The sequence below is a fragment of the Saimiri boliviensis genome, chromosome 4, assembly GCF_048565385.1.
Source record: "Saimiri boliviensis isolate mSaiBol1 chromosome 4, mSaiBol1.pri, whole genome shotgun sequence".
In the NCBI taxonomy this organism is placed as follows: domain Eukaryota; kingdom Metazoa; phylum Chordata; class Mammalia; order Primates; family Cebidae; genus Saimiri; species Saimiri boliviensis.
This window is the reverse complement of record NC_133452.1, coordinates 22,347,993-22,371,862: the sequence shown is the minus strand read 5'-3', so window position 1 is coordinate 22,371,862 and position 23,870 is coordinate 22,347,993. Positions and strand designations below refer to the sequence as shown.

The 23,870-nt window shown below is 38.3% G+C and overlaps 1 protein-coding gene across 2 annotated transcripts in view; it reads left to right on the top strand.

The window, feature by feature from the left end:
* SAMD5 (sterile alpha motif domain containing 5) overlaps nt 1-23,870 on the top strand; it is a 443,554-nt gene that overhangs the window by 56,508 nt on the left and 363,176 nt on the right. Inside the window, exon 2 of one of the 2 annotated variants that reach the window (XM_039467953.2) lies at nt 82-4,963. The exons of the other annotated variant lie outside the window; for it this stretch is intronic. Coding sequence (XP_039323887.1) covers nt 82-144 — 63 coding nt within the window. The 3' untranslated portion in view covers nt 145-4,963. Of the gene's footprint in view, nt 1-81; nt 4,964-23,870 lie in introns of those variants that run through there. 2 annotated transcript variants of the gene reach the window in all.

Below are 23,870 nucleotides of genomic sequence, written 5' to 3'. Positions count from 1 at the left end.
CAGGAGCAGAAATCCATGATGGACTAGGGGAAGAATGGGTAAAGGAGAACTTCAATAACCCAGATATGTTCAAATCCACAGGTCCCGATGGCCGGCATCCTAGAGTACTTAATGAATTGGCCGAAGTCATCACAGAACCGCTAGATATCATTTTTGAGACCTCGTGGAGGACTGATGAGGTGCCTGAAGACTGGAAAAGGGCATATTTAGAACCTTCTTTCAAAAAGGGAAATGGATGATGACCCTGGAAATACTCATCAGCTTAACTTTTTGCTTGGACAAATTCTGGAATAATCAACTTAGTAAACTGGGTAACTGGCTTCTAATAGCTAGAAATAAGGCAGTGAATGATCACACATAAAAAGTACTGAGTACATTTTTAAAGAAGCTATCATTATGAGATATAGTCTTATGCATTTCTTGGATTCTCCCTTCCATTCATAATGAAAACAGATGAGGTTGGCTAACGCATTTGGATCATAACTTATTTTAAGTACAATGTAACAAAAGAGGTAGATTTCTGACATTAAGTAGTAAATATATTATTTCCAAATTTGCTTTTAACTTTAGAACAGTAGCTTTAACTTTATATTCTAGCATACGTTTTACTTCATTTCATCTAGGACCATGTTTTCATAAGATAAGATATTTTATATAATTCTATGTAGAACAGTTTGGTGAAGGAATTCTCATTTTAAGGTGCTTTTTATATAGTTATTTTGTATATTGGCACAATGATAAAGCTGATGAATTAGGGAACATCACCAAGAGAAGACAATTTTTTCTAACTTCTCTTTTGAATTTAATCTCACGGAGGTTTAGTATTAGGACCAATAAAAGTGTCTTGTTCTGACATGTATCAAACAAGAGCCAGCTATTTTACTTCGTAGCTGGTTTCCCACGCTCTGTGGAGACTGCCAGGGACAGAGCCCACAGCCCGTTCTGAGCCGCAGAGCTTATCCACCTTGCTCTCCGGGCTTCTGACTTCAGGCCTGTGGTGGCCGGGAGGTGGGCAGTGGCAGTGGCTGGAGGAGCCCTGTAGAATTACGGCCAAAAAAGAGAGTAGATTGAGGTAGGGGGAGGAAATCAAGATGAATTTTGAATTTTTCTAATTCTTATTCTTGTGTTTGGGTGCTGGCAGTTTTTTGTTGTTGTTGTTTGTTTGTTTGTTTTGTTTTGAGACAGAATCTCGCTCTGTCACCCGGGCTTGAGTGCAGTGGTACAACCTCTGCTTACTGCAACCTCCACTTCCTAGGTTCAAGGAATTCTCATGCCTCAGCCTTACAAGTAGCTGGGATTACAGGCACAGACCACCACACCTGGCTAATTCCTTTGTATTTTTAGTAGAGACGGGTATCGCTATGTTGGCCAGGCTGGTCTCGAACTCCTGGTCTTAAGTAATCCACCCACCTTGGCCTCCAAAAGTACTAGGATTACAGGTGTGAGCTACCGCAAATGACCTGGATGCTGGTAGTATTATTTTCTGCTTAGAAAATGCAACCATGTTGATGGGACCAAAAATTTAGTTGAAAGGAAGCCATGGCAAAAGATGTAGACATGTGACAGGCTCCTGAGGCTGTCAGGTTTTGAGAGCTCCCAAGTAGTACTGCATTACGGAATCTACTACTTAGAAGTATGTGAGAGATGTAAGTTCCCATCAGCATTGTCATGGTAAGAAGAATAAGAAACACTCAGAGGAAAATAAACTGACCTGCATTGGTCCATATTGGTTCCTAAGAAAAATAGGTAGTTACTGGGGGCATTAGGTTTCTAAGGGCAATTGTAACACAATACTGCTTCAAAAATCTGAAGTTTAAATAGTTTAGCTATTTCTGTAGGTTAATTCAGACACTGAGTAAAATCAGTCTTATTATTATACACAAATGTAAGAAAATTTAATTTTAAAAGCATGTGTAGTTTGTCCTTCAACTATACAAAGCTTGTAGTTTCATAAGGATCCTGTTCCAGTCAACCTTTCATCATTTTTTTTTCAAATGAACTAGGGTCTTTAAAATTCCTAAGCTAGATTCATTGAAATGATGGGGGACCTGTATAGATTACAGATGTAATTTATTGTGATAGCAAATGGCTTCCCGTTTGACCTCATTTCCAGGTGTTGCATCTGCAGCCGATTTATTTCACAGATGTACATTTTCATGCACTTGTTGAACTTTGCTAGAAAGGACCCAGTTTTTGAAAAATCTATTACTTTTATTGTGGGCATTATGAGGCTATCTACTGCAATGAAAAAAAGCTTCCTTGGTTATTTCAAGTTCTTTTTTTCCTATTTGTGTAATAATCTAACTTCAATTCTTTTGCCAAGTTTAAATCTTCTCCTTGTGACTGCTGTTAGAATTTGAAAACAACAATGCTCTGCTTAAAGTAAGAGTCATAATCAGTGAAAAAGCCAATGGATTTTTAAAAGACATCTTAGTTAAAACTAGGGGAAGAAAACTTTCAAATAAGCAGAGAAGTATTGAAGGATGCCCATGAATTGCTTTGCATTAAAATAGAAATGAGGTAAGAGGTAGAATATAAGAGAAAGGAATTAGTCTTACCATTAATTGTATCTAGAGACAATTAGTCTTAGGAAGAGTAATTTTTTCAGTGTTTTTTCTTTTTATCTAAACACCAATAATAATATCCTTAATTTTTGAACATAAAAGAAGTAGCAATTGACTAAGAAAAAATATATTATAAAAACTAGAGAATTATCTTGATTTGTATTTCCTAGAGCATTGAAAGAGATTAACTACAGACTTTCATTTGATAATATTGAGGAGTTTGGAGGGTCATAGCAAAATTTTCTTTAGTTCATCTTAAAATTTCAGGAAGTAAAAAAGATTTCGTTCACATAAAAGATTTCTTGGCATAGGGAAGGCATAATGTTAAGGTCTCCTTCCTTACCCTGGTGGGAACTGAACCCGTAATTCTGGGAAAAACTGAATTTATAGCAACAAAGGATAGTAGTTTCTCAACTTGGAGCATTCAAGCAGTTTCTCTGTTCAGAGATATTTATAGCTTCTTGATGTTATGCAATAAACAGTGACAACAACAAGCATTGGGTTTTCACTTTGGAGTTACTCAGATCTTAGTTTAAATTCTGAAGTTATTCTAGTAGTATTGTTCTGTGGTGAATCTGTTAAGGATGTAAGCTATAATGTAGCTAGAGGAATCATATTGAACAGTTATGAAACTCATTAAAGCTTCTTTTCCCTTGTCTGTAAAATGGGAAAAATAAATACCTCTCTAGTTCTTAAGAGGCTTAAGGGTTCTACAGCTTACACCCACATACAGCCCTTGGCCCAGTGCTAGGCAGGCAGCAGGTGCTAACTGCCTCTCTCCCTTCCCTTCCTTACTCTCACAGTTATCTTATTTCTTCTTATGTAGAAGAGATTACTTTAAAGCTGACTGGAAAACTCAGACAGAAATTGACATTCCCTTATCATTGCCTTAAACCCACTGAATAAGTCCCCTTTGATTTTTCTTAGGAAGGATTAAAAAGGCTACAGCACTTGCTCATTTTAGGAGTTCAGTAAATGCTTGTTGATTGAATGAAAAGAATTTGATTTAAGAAAACAGTAACATTCCATCCTGCGCAACAGAGTAAGACCCCATCTCAAAACAAAACAGCAAATTCATAAAGGCCAGCAGTTTTCAAGTCTGGGGAAATAGGGACATAGACAGATATGAATAGATTTCGTTAGCTTTCTTCTTTTTATGGCAGCTTCAGATTGATAAATTTTGTGTGAAAATAAGTGAATGGCACATGTATATTTTCCTGTGATTTGATGACTGTGATTTATAAATTAGGAGTGCAAATGCGCTGTTCCCTGATAGCGTCTTCTGGGAAGAATCCAACCAAGATACAAAGCAGGTGATGGTGGACTTGCAAACTCTTTTCTATATAAAGGAAAACCAGATGTGCCAGGGACTGGGAAGCACCTGCTTGAAAATTGAGATGAGCGTGTCTGAATTTTTCTCTTATAAGAGCCTGAGTATTGTAACAGGTCCCTTGCATGGGGGTTGAAAAATAACAAAAAGAGAAGTTAACATAATTAAAATCCTTAGATAAAACATTTGCTTTATATAGATTCTTACATGTAATATTTGATTAGGTATCAAAATATGGTCAGGCAGGTGGAAGATTTCTGAATTTCCAGGCAAATAAGGGATAAAATGTGAAATATTGCATCCAGGGATAAATAAGAGAAATAAGTGAAAGTCTGACCCTAGATTCCCAATTCTCAGACCAAGTACAAAGTATTAGGAATTTCTTATATCAGCTGACATCTTGTGCTTAAAGCCATGTAGATGCATACATGATTGCTTTATTAAATAAAACAATTTGCGTAGTGCAGAGCAAATCCATTAGACTTTCTCTTTTAGAGTTTTCTAATTTTACTCTTATTAGCTCTCGCAGTTGTCATCAATTACATATTCCTATATCAGATATTTTACACAATCAGATTCTTTGATTAAAAAATCATCTTCAACTTTACATTATTAATCTCTGAGGAGATAAAATCAAATAACTTTCTAGTCCATGATCATTAATCACTACTATTTTAGTTATTTCCATAAAAAGCTTAAAGGGGAAAAGAAATGGTAGGTAGTTCAGAAAAAAATCACCAGGCACGGTGCCTCAGACATGTAATCCCAGCACTGGGGGTTCAGGGTGGGAAGATCATTTGAGGTCAAGAGTTTGAGCTCAGCCTGACCTACATGGTGAAACCCCATCTCTACTAAAAATACAAAAACTTAGCTGGGTGTGGTGGTGTGCGCCTGTAATTCCAGCTACTAAGGCAGGAGAATGGCTTGAACCTGGGAGGTGGAGGTTGTGGTGAGCTAAGATCGCTCCACTGCACTCCAGCCTGGGTGACAGAGTTTGACTATGTCTAAGAAAAAAAAAAAAGAAAGAAAGAAAAGAAAAAAAATGAACATAACTTTTCTACTTATCCAATAGATAGTTTTAAAAAATTGTTTAAACTCCTGGGAATTGTTATTTTTTATTGCTGTGGTTGAGAGATACGTTTTCAGAGGAAAACAGGAGGCTTAATTCCATGTTAAGAGCTAAGCAGTATTTTTTTTTTAATAATTTTGCCAAAATTTCTTCCACTGGACCAAAAGGAAATAAATCTACAATAAATCTACTTTCTAAATATTAATTAAGATGGGAAATGCCTTTTATAAGTATATTCTTTATGATACCCTTAATATAGATGAATTTTTCCTTATCATTCCAAACATGAAATGCTGTGTTAAATATCTCCTGGGCAAAGTGGTGTGTCGACTGAGACAAATGTTAGAAATTCTATTGTTCGTTACAGTTGTTGCCCTGTTTCCCAAGCTTGTCAATGGTTAGAGATACTATTTGGGTTACTAAAGCCATTATTCATAGAACATTTCTGCCCCTACAGAAGTTTATGCATGGGCCTTGGAAAATCTACTTGTGTATATCTGAGTAGCCAAGCACAGATTCGCTCTAATTGAAAGCAGCGGTTTGGTTTCGTAAATGTAATTGCAATTGACACTTTCTTTTTCCTTTCAGTTATTTTTTTAAAATGGACGTTATGAGAAAGCGCTATGAAAAGCCTAATTGAAACAGCATTATGAACCATGTAATGTATGCGCATGCACACTGTGGTTTGCAAACATATGTCCGCTCTTTAATAAATGTTACGGCTTTCACAGCGGTTCCGCCTTGGCCTCTTTTGTAATCTTTCACATTTTTATGAATATGATGGAGTTTGTGCATTGATTAAATTGACAATATGTAAGTGTTTATGTTACTAGAGCATTATGGTCAGCATGGGAGATCAGAGTTCTAACTGCAAGGAAAGGAAAAAGTGGATCTCGCCACACTGCACACCAAAGTCAAATAAATCCATCTTACGTGCTGGGATCCTTCGGTGTGGTTGTTATATATGAGTAAGTCGTGGCCTTCTCTTGTGTGATTCTGTGCCAGTCATGGTGGCTCACCACGGTGGGAGGTAGGATGATGGACGCCGTCGGGTGGTAAGAGGGGCCGTGTGTGGAGTTTCTGTACAGTGTTTCTGTTGTGGTTCTTGCAGCCCTGAATCTCCATCACCTGAAATATGTTGTGATTCAACTACAAATAAGCAGTATTTCAGTGGTCCTTAGACACAGAGTCCTGGATTTGAATCCCAGCCTTACCACTTTCTGGCTTCAGGACCTGTGGCAAATGGACTAACTACTGTGCATTGTTTAAACTGACAATATGCAAATGCTTATGGTACTAGAGCACTATGGTCAGCATGGGAAATCAGTCCCTTCAATCTGAAGAAGTTTTATCACAGTGTTTTGGGTTTTATATAAATGTCATCATGTGCAATGATTTGATGATGATGCATGTTTTTATTACCACTGGATATAAGATGAGAGGAAAGCAAATTTAAAGCAAAAAAGATGTATGGTAAATATTAGGAGGAATATGTATGAATTTGAATTTTAGAAATGAAAAGGACCGTAAAGATAACCTAGTCTGATTCTTAAATTGTGTGGTTAAGAGACTAAGGTGCAAGGAGTTTGTGGCACACCCGTGATAACACCCCAGGTTGGTGGCAGATGATGGCCATTCTTCCATATCCTCTAATCCTGGCTTTTGTCTGATGTCAAATCCTGGAAAGCATACCTGAAGCATTCTGTGGCTTCTTCAAAAAAGACTCATTTTTCTAGAATGGACTTAGTTTGAACTTAGATTCCTGATTTTCAGGACGTAGACATAGCCCTTGTGCTCATAAACAAAAGCTCCAAGCTGCCCCAGGGCTCTGCAGGTGCCAGCATTGTGCTTTAATAACCCGATCTTTCAGCTTTAAAACCTTATGCTTCAAGTCCTCCTTGATCTGATAAACATATTTAGAAAAGTTCATAATAGTGGTGGGCAGCCCTACAATGTACTTTTTAAAAATAGGGAAATGTATGCCTGCCGTAAAGTTCACAAATAAGTGTTTGTTGAAGAATATGATTTTTTATATCATTAGTGAAATCACATCATATAAGGCAGCTTTTAAAACATCTTTCATCTGAACTAGGTAATGCATATCTTCTAGTCTCATTCCAGGCCACTTGCTGTCCCACTGAGGATTTTTTTTTTAATTTAAAAAAGGAATCTTGAATCATTTTAAGTGAAAAACTTACACCCCCACCCCCCCGCCTGCCCACTTCCTAGAGATACCCTGAGGACAGAGTACATTCATGTAATTATGGACACTTTTTTGGCTGACTCTACTTTAAAGTATAGTCATGTACCAATAGCAGGATGTCTGTGGAATCTCATTTGTTTCTTGGTTGAATAATGAGCACCAATTGTGAACAGTGTCTATTCAGTGTACATTGTTTTAGATTCCTTTAGCTCAATCAATTTAACTTCAACTTCATATTGGAAGTTAATTAATCTACATAATAGCATTTACAAAAATAGCCATTTTGAGTGAAGAATATACATTTAATTTAAAAAAAAATCTTTGCCTGTAAATCAGAAGTCCTTAAATCTAGTCTCTTGGTTTTCCTGGTGAGCAGAGCTGTCTAAGTCACTTCCTTTAACAGCTTCAGTCTCCCATCTGCAAAAGTGCTCAGTGGACAGCATTGCTAAACACACCCTGTGAAAGGTTTCGGACACAGATGGGATCTGTGAATAACCTCAACTTTTTTTTTTTTTTTTTTTTTTTTTTTTATGACCTCCACCAGGTCATGAGTACATCTGGTTTTTCCCACTGGCGTTGTTCCCCGCTTGATGCTTCCCTCGTTCCTAGTGTATTATCTGGCACGGTGCAGGTGCTCAGTAATATTGTGGAATGAATGAAGGAGTAAGTGAACTTTCTCATAGGCCTAAAGTAACTGAATGCTGAGGTCATGTGAGGTGGTTAGACAGGGCATTTCCTGTTTTCAGGACACTTGAAGGAACATCGTGGCTTTGTGTTGGAAGGATAGTGGCTTTCTCCTCCATATCTGAGAAACCAAGCTTCCCTTTATTGGAAGTTCACTTTATGGTATGATTCAGATTTCCTGACTTTCCTGTTTACTTTTGCATAAAACCATAAATGCAAATAAAATTTATAAAATAAAATTTATAAAATAAAATTGTATAAGCACAATTAGGTTTTCTGTTGCAGAAATGTACTAAACATTGTAATTTCTGAAAGCACATGAAAAATACTAAAATGACACAGTGAGACAGGAACTCACCCTGTCACCCAGGCTAGAGTGCAGTGGTGTGATCATGGCTTGCTGAAACCTCAAACCTCTGGGCTCAAGGGATCCTCTCACCTCAGCCTCCAGATGATGCACTCTTTGAATTAAGATTGTCTTTCGGTCATATTTTCCTACCGTGAATTATGAGAGGGATATATATCTGCAGTTAAAACTAATAAGAATCTAGTGATTCCTGTAATTATAGCTAATCAAGCTATAGTTAATGTACTTAATCACATTCATGTTGGTATATGGTATGCTGCTAGACAAAATACAAAGACATTTTGATGTTCTGCACAAACTCTAATTTCTCTCTTAATTTGCATTTTGGACACATCCCTGTTTAGATATATTTGATATAAATTTGTGACCCATAATTTTGTCTTGGGAGAGAATTATTTCTTCCCTAGAAGGTACTTCTACCCTCTACCAAAATAAAGGCAAAAAAGAGTGAAGTAGTTAAGAACAGTCCAGAGTTGTACAGACCTGAGTTTGAATCCCACAAAGCTGCTAAGAGTTACAATTGGTTGCCTTAAGAAGGAGCTTGCCACTCTGCAGTCATTATGTGTCTTGTTTTCCTTCTCCTCCTCTGATATATATGGGAGCCCAAAATGGACATGAGAGCTTTGAAGTCACAAGAATCTGGATACAAATCCCAGCTCCCCACACCTGGCTGTCTGCTGTAAAGATACTGCCCAAGACTGGGTAATTTATAAAGGACAGAGGTTTAATTGACTCACAGTTCAGCATGGGAGACCTCAGGAAACTTATAATCATGGCATAAGGTGAAGGGGAAGCAAGAACTTCTTCACATGGTGGCAGGACAGAGAGGAGCAAGCAGAAGATGCCAGATGCTTATAGAATCATGAGGTCTTGTGAGAACTAACTCACTATAATGAGAACAGCATGGGAGAAACCACCTCCATGATCCAACCACCTCCCATGGGGTCCCTCTCTTGACACATGAGGATTATGGGGATTATAATTTGAAAATAGATTTGAGTGGTGATAAAGAACCAAACCCTATTACTTTTTTTTTAAAACTGCATTTTAGGTTTTGGGGTACATGTGAAGAACATGCAAGATTGTTGCATAAGTACACACACAACAGTGTGATTTGCTGCCTTCCTTCCCCTCAGCTATATCTGTCATTTCTCCCCATGCTATCTCTCCCCACCTCCCCACCTCCCATCCCTCCCCCATTTCCCCCCAACGGACCCCAATGTGTAGTGCTCCCCTCCCCGTGTCCATGTGTTCTCATCGTTCAACACCTGCCTATGAGTGAGAACATGCGGTGTTTGATTTTCTGTTCTTGTGTCAGTTTGCTGAGAATGATGGTTTTCAGGTTCATCCGTGTCCCTACAAAGGACACGAACTCATCGTTTTTGGTGGCTGCGTAATATTCCATGGTGTATATGTACCACATTTTCCCTGTCCAGTCTATCATCGATGGGCATTGGGTTGGTTACAGGTCTTTGCTATTGTAAACAATGCTGCAATGAACGTTCGTGTGCATGTGTCCTTATAGTAGAATGATTTATAATCCTTTGGATATATACCCAGTAATGGGATCGCTGGGTAAAATGGGATTTCTGTTTTTAGGTCATTGAGGAATCACCACATTGTCTTCCACAATGGTTGAACCAATTTACACTCCCACCAACAGTGTGAAAGTGTTCCATTTCTCCACACCCTCTCCAGCATCTGTTGTCTCCAGATTTTTTAATGATTGCCATTCTAACTGGTGTGAGATGATATCTCAATGTAGTTTTGATTTGCATTTCTCAAATGACCAGTGATGCTGAGCATTTTTTCATATGTTTGTTGGCCTCATGTATGTCTTCTTTTGTAAAGTGTCTGTTCATATCCTTTGCCCACTTTTGAATGGGCTTGTTTGTTTTTTCCTTGTAGATCTGTTTTAGTTCTTTGTAAATTCTGGATATCAGCCCCTTTTCAGATGGGTAGACTGCAAAAATTTTTTCCCATTCTGTTGGTTGCTGATTCACTCTACTGACTGTTTCTTTTGCCGTGCAGACGCTGTGGAGTTTGATTAGGTCCCATTTGTCTATTTTGGCTTTTGTTGCCAATGCTTTTGGCGTTTTGGAAAACAAGCAATGGGGAAAGGATTCCCTGTTTAATAAATGGTGTTGGGAAAACTGGCTAGCCATGTGCAGAAAGCAGAAACTGGACCCCTTCCTGACACCTTACACTAAAATTAACTCCAGATGGATTAAAGACTTAAACACAAGACCTAACACCATAAAAACCCTAGAAGAAAATCTAGGCAAAACCATTCAGGACATAGGCAAAACCAAGCCATATTACTATGTGACCTTACCTAAGTTACTAAACCCTTTCCAGTCTGTTCTATTAAATGAAAAGTGAACTTAATAATACCTCATCAGAGGATTTCTGGGAAAACTTAACACAATGCCATGTAAGATAATGATAGAAGATTTTGTATTAGAGAAACACAAGTCCTTACTACATATCAGCTGAGCAGTAGAAGGTGGAGGGTAGGAACAGAAAAGAAGTTTGGGACTCATTAATGAAAATGTTTTCAAGATATGCTACATAAAAGCTTACAGTCAGTACTCAATTACAAAACAAAAACATCAAAAAATATATGGTTGCCAACACTACCAAGGACATTTAATATGTTCCCAGGATAATTCAAAGCACTTTCCATGTATCATCCCATTTAATCTTCTCAACAATCCTGTAAGATTATTCCCATTCTACAGATGAGGAATCTGAGGTAAAGACAGGTTTTTCATAATTTACCCAAAGTCACACAGCCAGTAACTGAGAAAGTTAGAATTGGAATCTCAGCAGTGTGACTTTAGGCCTGTCCTCTTAACGTTTATCTGTCTTCTGTGAGGACTAAACTTAATACAAAATCAAGTGGAAGGACCACATATCAAGAAGTAGGACAGAAGAAGAAGACTGAAGAAGTTCTCAAAAAGAGAGGGTGCTTGAGGGATGAGGAGACCAGGTGAAAATGGTGTCTTAGTCTGATTTGTGCTCCTGTAACAGAATGACTGAGACTGGGTAAAGAATAAATATTTATTTTCTCACACTTGTGGAGGCTGGGAAGTTTTAGAGTAAGCTGCCAGCACGTGGCTGTCTGGTGAGGGTTGCATTCTCTGGAGAATATTGGCTGTGTCATCACATAGAAGAAGGCAGAAGGGTAAGAGACTGAAGGTTTCAAGAAACCTCTTTTATAAGGATCTTAATCCCATTACTGAGGGAGGACCTATCATGGCCTAATCACATTTTAAAGACCTCACCTCTTATCACATTGGCAACACCTGAACTTTGAAGGGAACACATTCAGTCTGTAGCATTATGCATCAAATATATTGCATTTCATCAAACCTAAGATTAACACCACCATTAAGTAATGGTAAGTACCAATAAGAAGGGAGAATGGGCTGGGCATGGTGGCTCAGGCCTGTAATCCCAGCATTTTGGGAGGCCAAGTTGGGTGGATCACCTGAGGTCAGGAGTTTGAGACCAGCCTGGCCAACATGGTGAAACCCTGTCTCTATTAAAAATACAAAAAAAAAAAAAATTAGCCAGACGTGGTAACATGCGTCTGTAATCTCATATGCTCCAGAAGCTAAGGCTGGAGAACGTTGTGAACCTGAGAGGTGGAGGCTGCAGTGAACCTAGAACGCACCATTGCACTCCAGCACTCCAGCCTGGGCAGCTGAGCAAGACTCCATCTCAAAAAAAAAAAAAAAAAAAAAAAAGAAGAAGAAGAATGCTGCCAATTCAACTGTATTAAAATTTTACAATATTTTTTTTCCATTTAGATTTTTATTTTCAACTTATTGATAGAGCTATCTTAGGCTTATGTCTACACAGGTATTTGTGATTTATTACTTGAACATACATAACAATCAAAGCAAAGCTAAGTAAATGTGAGATAATGCTACTGCTCTTTTGTAGGCAATCTCTTCTGAATCTTTTCATTTCCTGTCCCTCTATAGCCCTGCTGTCCTCGCAGGTTCTCTGGCCTACAGAGGCATTGCTGAAGTAGCTCTGCTGAGAGCCCCTCTGTCATCTCTGGGTTTCATGCAAACGTTTCTATGCATTTATATACTGAGACTTTCTTGATCTTTTCAGAATTTGCAGAAAGTTTTCAGGCAGCAATTCATTCTTTTCTCAAATCACTATCAAATGGTTTCTTGGCTCAAATGTGGGCTTGCAGCTCTGTGGTTGTGCCACCAAGAGTGGCAGCCATGTTTCTCTGTGTGCATATTGTGGCAACCCTATTCCAGTCAATCAAAATTGACTGGAATTTTCCATCACCTGTTTTCCACTCTGTTTTATACATGTTAAATGCGAAAATATGTGCATTCAAATCAATGAAATTACAAGGAAATTTGCATCATCCATTTCATTTTACCAACTGTTCTTTGATATTAATAATGAAGTATTATCATTTTGCATGTAACTTCCTAGGACTCAGAATAAGAATATCCTTTGATGTTTTTTGTAGTTGACTGTCTGCTAATATTCTCCAGTGGGCCTCTGTCATGATTTGCCCCATGGATGCACAATACATGCTGGTTATGTTTGGGTTACTGCCATTATTCTGTATTTAATGGAGCTCCCTGGCTCATAGAGAATCTTTAAATGATTATTTAAATATTATTTTATAGAACTTAGCACTTGCCCCCATGGAACAATATCCATTTTTAATTCAATTATTTTAATTTTTAATAATGATGCCTGATTATAGGGTTACCCCTTGTACTACCAGTGCACATGCCCACTGTTGGAAGCAGAGCAATGTGTTCTTACTGCTGGTTCAGGGCAAGACATACTATATGTTTTCAATAGAATTCTAAGTGGCAGCTCAAAATTGACTATTTTGCCTTTAAATATTAGAATGCCATTAAAATATTTTAAAGTCTTAAAATGTCTTCAGGAGCTTTTAAGCTTCCATTACTTATGCTCAGAGTCTGTGTGGTATAGTGAAAAGGGTGGAGCCTTGAGACCAGAGAGGAAGTGGCTTTACCCTCTTCACTACTAGGTGGCCTTCATTTAAAAATACCAAGTGCTTTCACTAGTCAGGGCAAGTTATATACAAGTTTCATTGAATCCTTCTAGCAACCTAATAAACAATAATTGTTGTTACTGATTCATTTTACAGGTGAAGAAGCTAAGGCACAGAGAGTTTAAGTACCTTAGAAAACTCACTTCATTTCTGTTTTCTGTGATGTCCTTAGATTTATAAAACACAGACTTGCTGTGTTAGCCATAACATGCATGAAGTGCACTGCACATATTTGGTGACTTAAATGGAAACTCATTTTATTACACTGGTTTTTAATTGCTTTTCTCCTCCATTCCCCAAGAAATATTAAATTGCCCTTTGAAATAGCCTTACAGACTCCAAGAGGAAAATAAACTTTTTAGAATTTTAAAACTAAAATACGAATAACTCTCCTTTACACAATTTGATTTTCCTCATTTTGTCTTAAGTGATTAATAATCCTCATTTTTTTAAATTAGGAAAACCAGCAGGCAGCTTCATACCAATGTCCAAATTGCCTAATGTCTGCAAATCTCCTTGATGCCTAAATTGAAGGACTTTGTCCTTCACAGTGATCAAATATTTTTATTTCAGTGGACCTTTGGGTGAAGCAAGCTAACATCATTTGTACTTTTGTGAGTCACTAATCATCCAGCTGGATGCATAACTTCTAGTGTTCTTATCTTTATAAAACCTCAATGTCCACATTAGAAGTGTTCCTTTTAGAAAACAGTTTTCATTGCCCCTACCAAAGACAAAGCAGAGTAATATTTATACACATGTTTAAAACAGAATTTAATTCAATAGTTTGATAGGTGTAATTAATTAAGGCATGGTTTTGGAGAAGCATTACAATAATTGCCTCAAATTTTTGAGCCTGTCTGTCTTCCTTTCTCCTTTCCCTCATTCCTTGCTTTCTTTTTTTCTCTCTTTCCTTCTTGGAACCGACAACTAAATGAATTGCATATATCTCTTTTAACCCACAAATTCTATTCATGTGCTTTTATTTTTCTATGCTTTAATCTCCTTCCAAGTACATTTGAAGAATAAGTAAATATATTTTCTAAAAATCTTGGCATATTTCCTGGTTTTGAAGGCGGAGGAGAGGGTTGGCAAAAAAGTGATTTTTGAATGAAAATAAGTCTATACTTACACTTCAAATCCCCAGAGACATCATTGATATAAACCAAAATACCCATTTTCATAAGGAAAATAGCCAGGTTTTATGTGATTTTGATGATAGAGTCTTTTTAAAAAGCACGTAGCAACTGAATATATATGTAAATCTGTGTATAGAATTTCCACATCACAAACCATAGCATAACCTAAACCAATAATTGGAAAACAGTAAACCAATGAAAGCTATATTCTAGAATCAAGTGTGCTATTAGAAAAGTTCAGTCTATCAAAATAACAGATCTGTTCAATGCAATTTTAGGAACAAGGAAAAGCTTACTGCGTCATACAATGGAGAGAGGTTGACATGCATTTACAAAGCCCACTTCTCAAAGTTATATATAGTAGAGAGAAGCAAGAAGGATAAGAAAGAGCCATGCATTTCATTTACTGTCCATCAGGAGAGTTTTCTCTCTACTTTATAAATTTTTTAAATCTTGCCTTTGAATTTTTTGACTCTAATTATTAGTTGCTTAAGGTTTATTTTGATACCATGCTATTTAGTTGTGTTGTTAGTAGAATGTTTTGTTTTTCTCTCTCATATAATTTACCTGGTTTCATAAACAGTAAATAATGTTGAGCAACTAATGTGTCATATCCATTTCCATTCCCACCTCCTTGAAGAAGAGTGAGCCTAAGTTACAATAAAAACATGCTCTGACTAATGCTTCTCTCTGGTCACCTTTGTAGATAGTGAGGGAGCTTTAAAATTCACATCAGTTATTAAAAATTCCATGAGAATATGTCTTTATAATAAAGGATGAATTTATTCTTTGTGTTATTCAAAAATAATTCTGAAGGATTATCTAATTGCAGAAAAAAATAATTTTCTCTTTAATGGTAAAGTTGATCATAGTAGACACGGAGAATGATAAATGACAGTAGCTTGTAGCTCATATTAGATACTAAAATGTCTCCAGAACAATTTGGTGTTCATAATCATAGGAATATAAGGCAGATGTTAAAAGTTGTTTGTGGGTAATAATCATTTGTATTTTATACAGAGCATCAAAAGTAATATCTGAGAATCAATCCACATTTGTCAAAGATGATGAAACATACTACATCAAAGGAAAGAAGAATGAGGCGTGGGTTTGAATTTCTTTCTGCCACCTAAGTCCACCTGATCTTGGGCAAGTTACGTTGCCTGTCTCAGGATCACATAATAATTTACCTAGTTCTGTGCGTAAGTGCTCAGTAAGTGTTAGCAATCATCATCATAATTCATTGACATATTTGACAAACATGAAGACTGTGTCATGAACCAGCCCTGACAAATTCCTAAACAATCCAGTTTGAGAAGAATTGACTGAGCAGTGTGGCCTGAGGTACTGCACTGATCTCTAAAGGAACACAAGGAGGAATGAACAAAGGATTTACCATAAGTAGAAGGAGTTAGCCATGCAGATAACTTAATCTCTATCAAAACAGAGTGGCACTAGTGCAGATAAATTCCTGATACGTGCTTACATGCTGGGGAAGTAAAGAGAAGATGTATGTGACTGAGATGAACGGTCTTAGAAGATGGGTAGGATTTTAATGAGCATAAAGGGATAAGAGTGCAAGGCGTTCTGTGGAAGAAAGGAGATTGGCCAGTGGCTCTGGAGTCTAGGCTGTTAGGGAGAATAAAAGGGAAGATATGTCTGGCATAGTTTGGAAGCAGGCCTTGAATTCTTTTTTTTGAGATGGAGTCCTGCTCTGTTGCCCAGGCTAGAATGCAGTGGTATGATCTCGGTTCACTGCAACCTCTGCCTCCTGGGTTCAAGTGATTCTCCTGCCTCATCTTCCCGAGTAACTGGGACTACAGGCATGCACCCCTCTAATTTTTGTATTTTTAGTAGAGACTGGTTTTCACCATGTTGGCCAGGCTGATCTTGAATTCCTGACCTCAGGTGATCCACCTCACTCGGCTTCCCAAAGTGCTGGGATTACAGGAGTGAGCCACTGCGCCCGGCCCTGAATTCTTAAATGTTATACTTGGAAGACATATTTTATTTTATAGGCTGGGTATTTTCAAACTTTCTCGAGGCTTATGAATGATGCCCAACATATTTTCATGCAACAAATATGTGTGGAATCTTTACTCCGTGCCAGGCACTGTTGTAAATGTTAGAACAAACTAGATTTAACTCCTACAATCATGGAGATTCTCTTTCTAGAGAAATACAATGTGGGCAATTGAATGCTGGCTACTTTATTGTCCTTCATTCAAGAGGGAATATCAGAATGCAAGTCCATCATAATCGGTTTATGACAGGAAGAGCCTAACTCATCACAGTGGACACAAGGCACAAACTGGTGCTGTAAATATACTTGTTAGCAGATGGTTCATGCACTCAAAACCAATGCCAACTCTTCTGAGTGTCTGGACCCCAGCACTGACAACTGCTTCTCAGGTCTTCCAGGAGGGCAGAAGTGTAACCTGAGAAAGAACCAGAGGGTGTTAATATCAAGGTTAGTGTCAAGTTCCTCTGATCACTACTATCCCACCAGATCAGGGACGGCCTTTCCCTAAACTTCCCCTGAGACTTCCTACTTACTTATCAGACCTCCTCTTACGTTATGAAGGCCAAATATATAGTTCTTTCTATTGTAAATTCACCACTGGGCTTTTCCTCTCTCATGATAGCCTACTCCTCTTTGTTTTATTTGCCATTCTCATTTCTGTAATTGTATTTGTTTAGACCAGCACCATCAAATAGGACTTTGTGTAATGATGGAATGTTCTATTCTGCACTGGTCACTGGGGTAGCCACTAGCTAGCCATGTGTGGGTGCCGAGCACATGCAGTGTAGCTAGTGTGACTGAGGACTGTACTTTTAAATTTAATTTTAATTAAATAGTAATGTATTGCCAGTAGTAGCATATTAGCACAGGTCTAGATATTCATAAAAACATCCAATTCCGTATTCTATTTCCTTGATAATATATATCTGACAAATTCTTACATTCAGTTTTTCTAGCTTTTAAAGACATACATTTCTTTTTTGCAGCTAAACTATTTTTTTTAAAGAAATTCTCACCTAGTTCTAGGAGCAGGAAAGTGGTAGCGAGCTTCACTCTTTGTTTACACTTGACCTTAGAGTCATAGCAGGAGCCAGGAAAGAGCTGCTATGTTGGGGGTAAAGTTCTGCTGTGGCTTTTTATTTTCATCTACCTCTTGACATTCTCTAGCCAAGGAAAAGAGCAGTTTTTCCTATTTTTTGTCTCTCTCTCTCTTCTTCAAAGAGGATGCCCAGGGTAAGAACTGCCAAAAGAAAGAAGTAATTCTGCTTAGAAAGCAGGGTACTTTAAACAGCAATGTGATTCCTCCTCACTGGTTGTTAATGAATGTGAGGGGAAGAAGGAGCAGACACGTATGGCTTGACAGGGGAGGCCATGCATGGCACCATTCATTCATAAATCATGTGCAAGGGAAAGAATGCATGTGTAGGCAAGGGGGATAATGGGCTCCCTTTTGGAGACATTGAGTTTGAGGTCTTTATGTTGAGATATGTCCTTGAAAGTTACCTGCATGTGTGCCTCTCTGGAGAAGGATCTGTCCTGGAGATGAATGGTGGCGGTGGGTCATTGTTATATGCTAATTAAACCACAGGAAAGGATAAGATGGCCCAGGGACAGTGGGACGAGTGAGAAGAGGAAAAGATGAGTGATGAAACACAGCCAAAGAACCAACGTTGTTGTGATGGATGGAGGAATAGGAAGGAGCTTTGAACCAGGTCAGAGGACAAAAATGAAGAGAAGGCAGTCGCAGAGGGTGAAAGGGGAGACAAGTCCAAGATAAAGAATGTTCACTGGTGTCACCTGCTGTGGGACCATCAAGGTAGCGGAAGGACTACAAAGTATCCGTTAGGTTGAGCCCCATGGCATAGAAATCAGAGACCTCAGTGAGAACAGGGTCAGAACAGGTGACAAGGGTTCAAAGGATGGGTGGAAGGTGAGGAAACAAAGATAAAAAGTACAGAGAGCTCCCTAGAAAACATTTGGCTGTGAAGAGAGAGAGCTGGAATAGCTATACCCGGGTAGAGGGGCAGGAGGATGAGAGATGGGTGGAGAGTTTGTTTTGAAGGTAGATTAGAATATGTTTAAATACTGGTGGCAAAAAGAGGGATTGGTAGACAGTAGGTAAAGACACAGGAAGGGAATGAGATCATTAAGGAGCCAGCCCTTGAGTAAGGAGGACGGTTGGGATCTAAAGAACAAGTGGTGAGAGACATATCGACCTGGGCAGAGGGAAGAATGACTTTAAGTTTAAGGTAGAAAGGCTGGGCTGGGTGCGGTGGCTCATGCCTGTAATCCCAGCACTTTGGGAGGCCGAGGTGGGTGGATCATCTGAGGTCAGGAGTTTGAGACCAGCCTGAACAACATGGTGAAACCCTGTCTCTACTAAAAATATGAAAATTAGCTGGGCACGGTAGAAGGTGCCTGTAATCCCAGCTACTCTGCTATTTGGGAGGCTGAGGCAGGAGAATAACTTGAACCCGGAAGGTGGAGGTTGCAGCGAGCCAAGATCACACCATCACACTCCAGCCTGGGTGACAAAGCAAGACTCCATCTTGCACCCTCCTCCCCCCACACACACACACAAAAAGAAGGAAAGGATAGATGTGGCTGCAGGTAAGTTAATAGGCTCAGGAGATGGCAGTCGAGGGAGATCCTGTCTGTGTGCTGACTTTGCGTGAACTAGTTTTATATCTAAGATTCTATAGATTCCTCAAGTGACTTTTATGTTTGAATGGAGCTAATATAAATATTCTCATAAAAAGCATCCCAGTCCAACTGAGTTGTGCATTTGAAGTTGTCTTGGGGCTTTAGGAAAGCCCACTTGTCCAGTCTCATCTGCAGAAGGACTTCTTAGCAGCAGTCAATTTTGGAAACTCTAAAGTGAAGAGGAGCTTTAGGTATTTCCCCTTGACTAAAGTAAAAGCCGGAATCAAGCACAATACTTGTGACTCTTTCTCTCTGCAGTTTCTGTTGGAAGTGTGTGATTCTAATTTTGCGAACAATCTATGAAAACCTGTCCAGGAATGCCGCAGGTGCAGAGCCCTAAGCAGTGAGTGAGGCTGGGGCTGGGTCAGCACCGTGCTCAGAGGCCCGGTGTTCATGCTCAGCAGCACTTGCTTGTGTGGAGAGCAGGGTCTGTAACATGTGCCTACCGCAGTGTACAGCTCAGACATGACCTTTGCAGGTCCTAGAAAACACATGTGTTTCAGGCACGTGGGGTGTGTTGGGATCTGGGTGGCATCAGCTTCTGAGAAAATCTTGTTATGCAAAATGAAAATATAAATAAACATTAAAAGACTTAATGATTTCTTAAAGCAACATGCCCTTTCATTAAATAAAAACAGGACATATAAAATCCGTATCTAGTTTTACACATAGACATTTCATTCCGTGAATATTTCTCTAACATGAAACTGAGCAGCTGTTTCTCCAGATGCCACATCAGGGATCTGAAGGGAATTGTTGCTAAATCCAATACCATAGTTAGCTAGATATCGAAAGAAATACTACAAGATGTATCTGATCTAATCAGTAAGTCTCAGTGAACTAAAATTTAAACACACAGCATGGAATTAATGTGAAAATTTGGATTACATTCTAAACAAGAGGAATGTAATTGCTAGGCTTTTGAGCTTACCACATTCTAATTTTTATTATTTAAAACCTATTACAGATCAATCACAAGAAACCTTCTTTGTTTTTTCTATAATCAGTTGTCATTGTGGCAGCCAATTGTTTTGAGAGAGAAAATACAACATTATTATTTATGAGAAAGAGCTGACACACAAAATCCATATATTTAGCTGTCTCTAATATGTCTGGACCAGCATATTAAATTACATGGATAACTACTTGAAAGATAGATCTAGAAGGTTACAGGTAATTTTTAATGCAGGAACCATCAGCCCTGTACTGAAATGAGAAAATGCTCATCAACTAGTTTATAACCTATTGCCATTCTGCCCTGTAGAGTGGTAAAATGAACAGCGGGAGAAATTTATGCTCTAGATCTATTGGTCTAGAAGGAGTGACCTGATAAAAGATTAAAAAGTAGAATTTTCAAACACACACACACACACACACACCCCACAATGGCTCTTTACACTGAAGAAATTTATTACAAAAAAGAACTAGTCAATCCTCTTTGACAAACGATAAATTTCTTGGGTATCTTTCCATTTCTAAAACATGTATGAATAAAAATGTTCTTTTATATTGCCAAGTTTAAAAAAGACTTAAAAATACTCTAAAGTACTTCAGAGTATATGATTTTAGAAAAAATGTATGTAGTCCACACATCTAGGAAAAATACTGGAAAGTCAAATGGCAGGTGTGTTAACACTTCCCATCTCTGACTGGCATGACTATAGGCATTCTTGTTATTTTTCCTTGATTAGTGAATATTACCACTGAGCACGTATTACTTCCATGATTATTGATAGAACCCACTAAACAAGTCACACCCTAAGCATTCTGTATACTTGATGGGAGGTTCTTAGACATCATTCAGATGATGTTAACCAAGCCCTTGCTTCTGTTTCTCAAAGACTGTCTTTTGCTTTTATCTTCTCTCATATTAATAAGGAAATTATTTAATCTTTGTGATTTGATCCAGTGCTTCCGTCACCCTTTGCCATGGATGTTTCATATTCTTATGCCAAAGACCACAGCATCGGAGTTCTGGACAGTGGCCACTTAGCCTGAAGCTGGCTCAGCCCGTGTCCTCCACCAGCTTTCCAGAGGCCTGGACTAGCCAGGGCTGCCCCTGGCCTCCCCACCATTGCCTTGGCCAGTTCCTACCCCACAGTCTCTATTATCAGCTAATGGGGATCTGAGACAGTGCCAGCTGTAGGTGGCATTTGTTCATCTGATTCACAGAACATTTTATCAATGATAAATTAATGGATGTATTCTAATTATATACATATTTTGCTACTACTGTAATATGCCTTCTTAGAATAAATAAATGAGGGTATGTATTTTCCTTTAGAGAGTTTCAGACCACTAATTAGGTTAGCTCTGTGAGTGCTTAGCAAAATGTAACTTGTGTGTTATCCATGGCAGATACGTTACCAGCTATAAAACCTTTATGAGAAAATGTGATGGAAAGGAAAGAAGGTAAGTTAGAGGAAAATCATTGTTGATTTTGCAAAAGCAACTTCTGGTAAAAAAATAGATGTTACAAACCAATGGTTGTTAATACTTCAGGATATCTAAATTTATGAGTGTACTAGAAGCATTTGGATGGGAGACAGGTCTTCTAGAAATTGTACCCATTCATGTTGACTCTACATGCTTTGTCTCCAAGCTCTACTCGATGTCCCACCCGCTTCTGTGAGCCACTCTTAGTTATGAGAGGTACGTTGAGGCAGACGAAAGATTGAGGCCCATTAATAGTGATATAAGAATCTGGAGAAGGCTGGGCACAGTGGCTCATGCCTGTAATCCCAGCACTTTGGGAGGCTAAGGAGGGTGGATCACAAGGTCAGGAGTTCAAGACCAGCCTGGCCAGCATGGTGAAACCTCATCTGTACTGGAAAAAACAATACAAAAATTAGCTGGATATGGTGCTGCGTGCCTGTAGGCCCAGCTACACAGGAGGCTGAGGCAGGAGAATTATATGAACCCTGGAGGCAGATGTTGCAGTGAACTGAGATCATGCTACTGCACTCCAGCCTGGGCGACAGAGTGAGACTCTGTCTCAAAATTAATAAATAAATACATATGTACATACATAAATACATAAATAAATAAATAAAAAGAATCTAGAGAATGTCATGGCATTTAGATGGAGGATCTGTTCTGGAGAGAGTTGGAAATGAGTGGAGGATTTTTAAACATTGACAAGTTCAAGTGAAAAGTTATAAAGATAACTCCAAATACGACTGTAAATATTATCAGAGGGAATGGAGACAGGAAAGTATGAGGCCAGTGGCTTTACAGCATGAACCCCTTCCCATAGGTTCAGTCAAAAACATTTCCAAACTCATCTCAACAAACAGAATAAGAGTTTGCTCTTAAGAGGTGGGATAGGCTCAGTACTGACTCTTGTGAGCTTTATGTAATGGGCAAGAACTAGTAATGGGAAGGCACCAGAGTGCTCCTGTTTAGAAGGTGTATTAACTATCTCAGGCTACTAGGAATTTATTTAATAAATTGCTACTCTAGCATAGGAAATCACCCCTTCATGGCCTGAGAAAAACGTGTTCCATAAGAGTAGCAATTTACTTCCTTCTTGACAAGAGGAACAAGCCCTATATACGATATTAAAAACCTGCCATTTCTTTATCATTTAAAAAAAAGGATTCTTAGTTTTGGTCTTTAATTACTCACATACAAATTATATTTGATGAATTTTAAAGAACTTTGATTTTCTTAAGGCCTTACATCATTTCGATTTTGAGAGAGAGAATATATACATACCTTCACACCGTGAAGGCTAAAAACAGCTGGTGAAAAAGTAAAAATTCGGTGTTGACATAAATCTTGTTGAAAGCGTCGCAGAAAAGATAAGGGTTATAATTTAAATCAAAGTTTCTTCACATGGCAGTTCTGAACAACGTGGTCATGACAGAAAGAAATGGGTCACATCGAAGAATGAGGGGGTGAGTTTTAGTTGGGAGCTGAGATAGCAGTCTTCCTCAAGGACGGCCATTGTAGGGTGCCATGATTAATTAAGGTATCTGCCAGTAATCTGGGCTTCAGTCATCGCTTTGGAAAGGGCAGAAAGCCCTGGTATTTACATAGGGATCATACACTTATATTCAGAGTGCTGCTGCTGCTGCTCTTGGCAGCCTGTGACTTGTTGGCAAAATGTCTTCAATTATGGGCAAACTGCCTAGTCTCATATCATCACAAACCAATTTGTCAGGATGTGTGTATTTGGAGAGCTCTGGAAACAGAAATATTTTACTTATTTTAAGTGAGTGGGGAGAAACCCTAGTACACATACATTCAAAAAATCCCAAGTCTTATGAAATTTTACCCTTAGATAAATATGCTTGTGCCCTCCACAAGGGAAAAAAAGTAGACATATCTTTATTGATGTCCATGTGAAACAGCTCTCTGGATGTTTACAGAGCAGTTGTGAAATGGAGAAAGCTAAAATCTCTCCACCTGAACTCCGCATTTAAACTAATCAGTGTACCATGATTTTGCTTTAAATAAGTCCATATTGTCTAGATATTTTTAATCATTGTTTCTTCAGTACTCTGTGACAATTGTGGGAGTTAAAGTATTCATTATAATAATTTACATTATAAATAACAAAAATATAGAAATAACACAAAGATAAATAAAAGATACAGGGAATGTGAAAAAGAGCCAATGCTAGCTAAAATAAAATAAAAGACAATTAATGAAATAAAATCCAAAATGAGAAAATATATTAGCATTCTTCCAGTTTTCTTGCTTCTCACCTTTCTCTTTC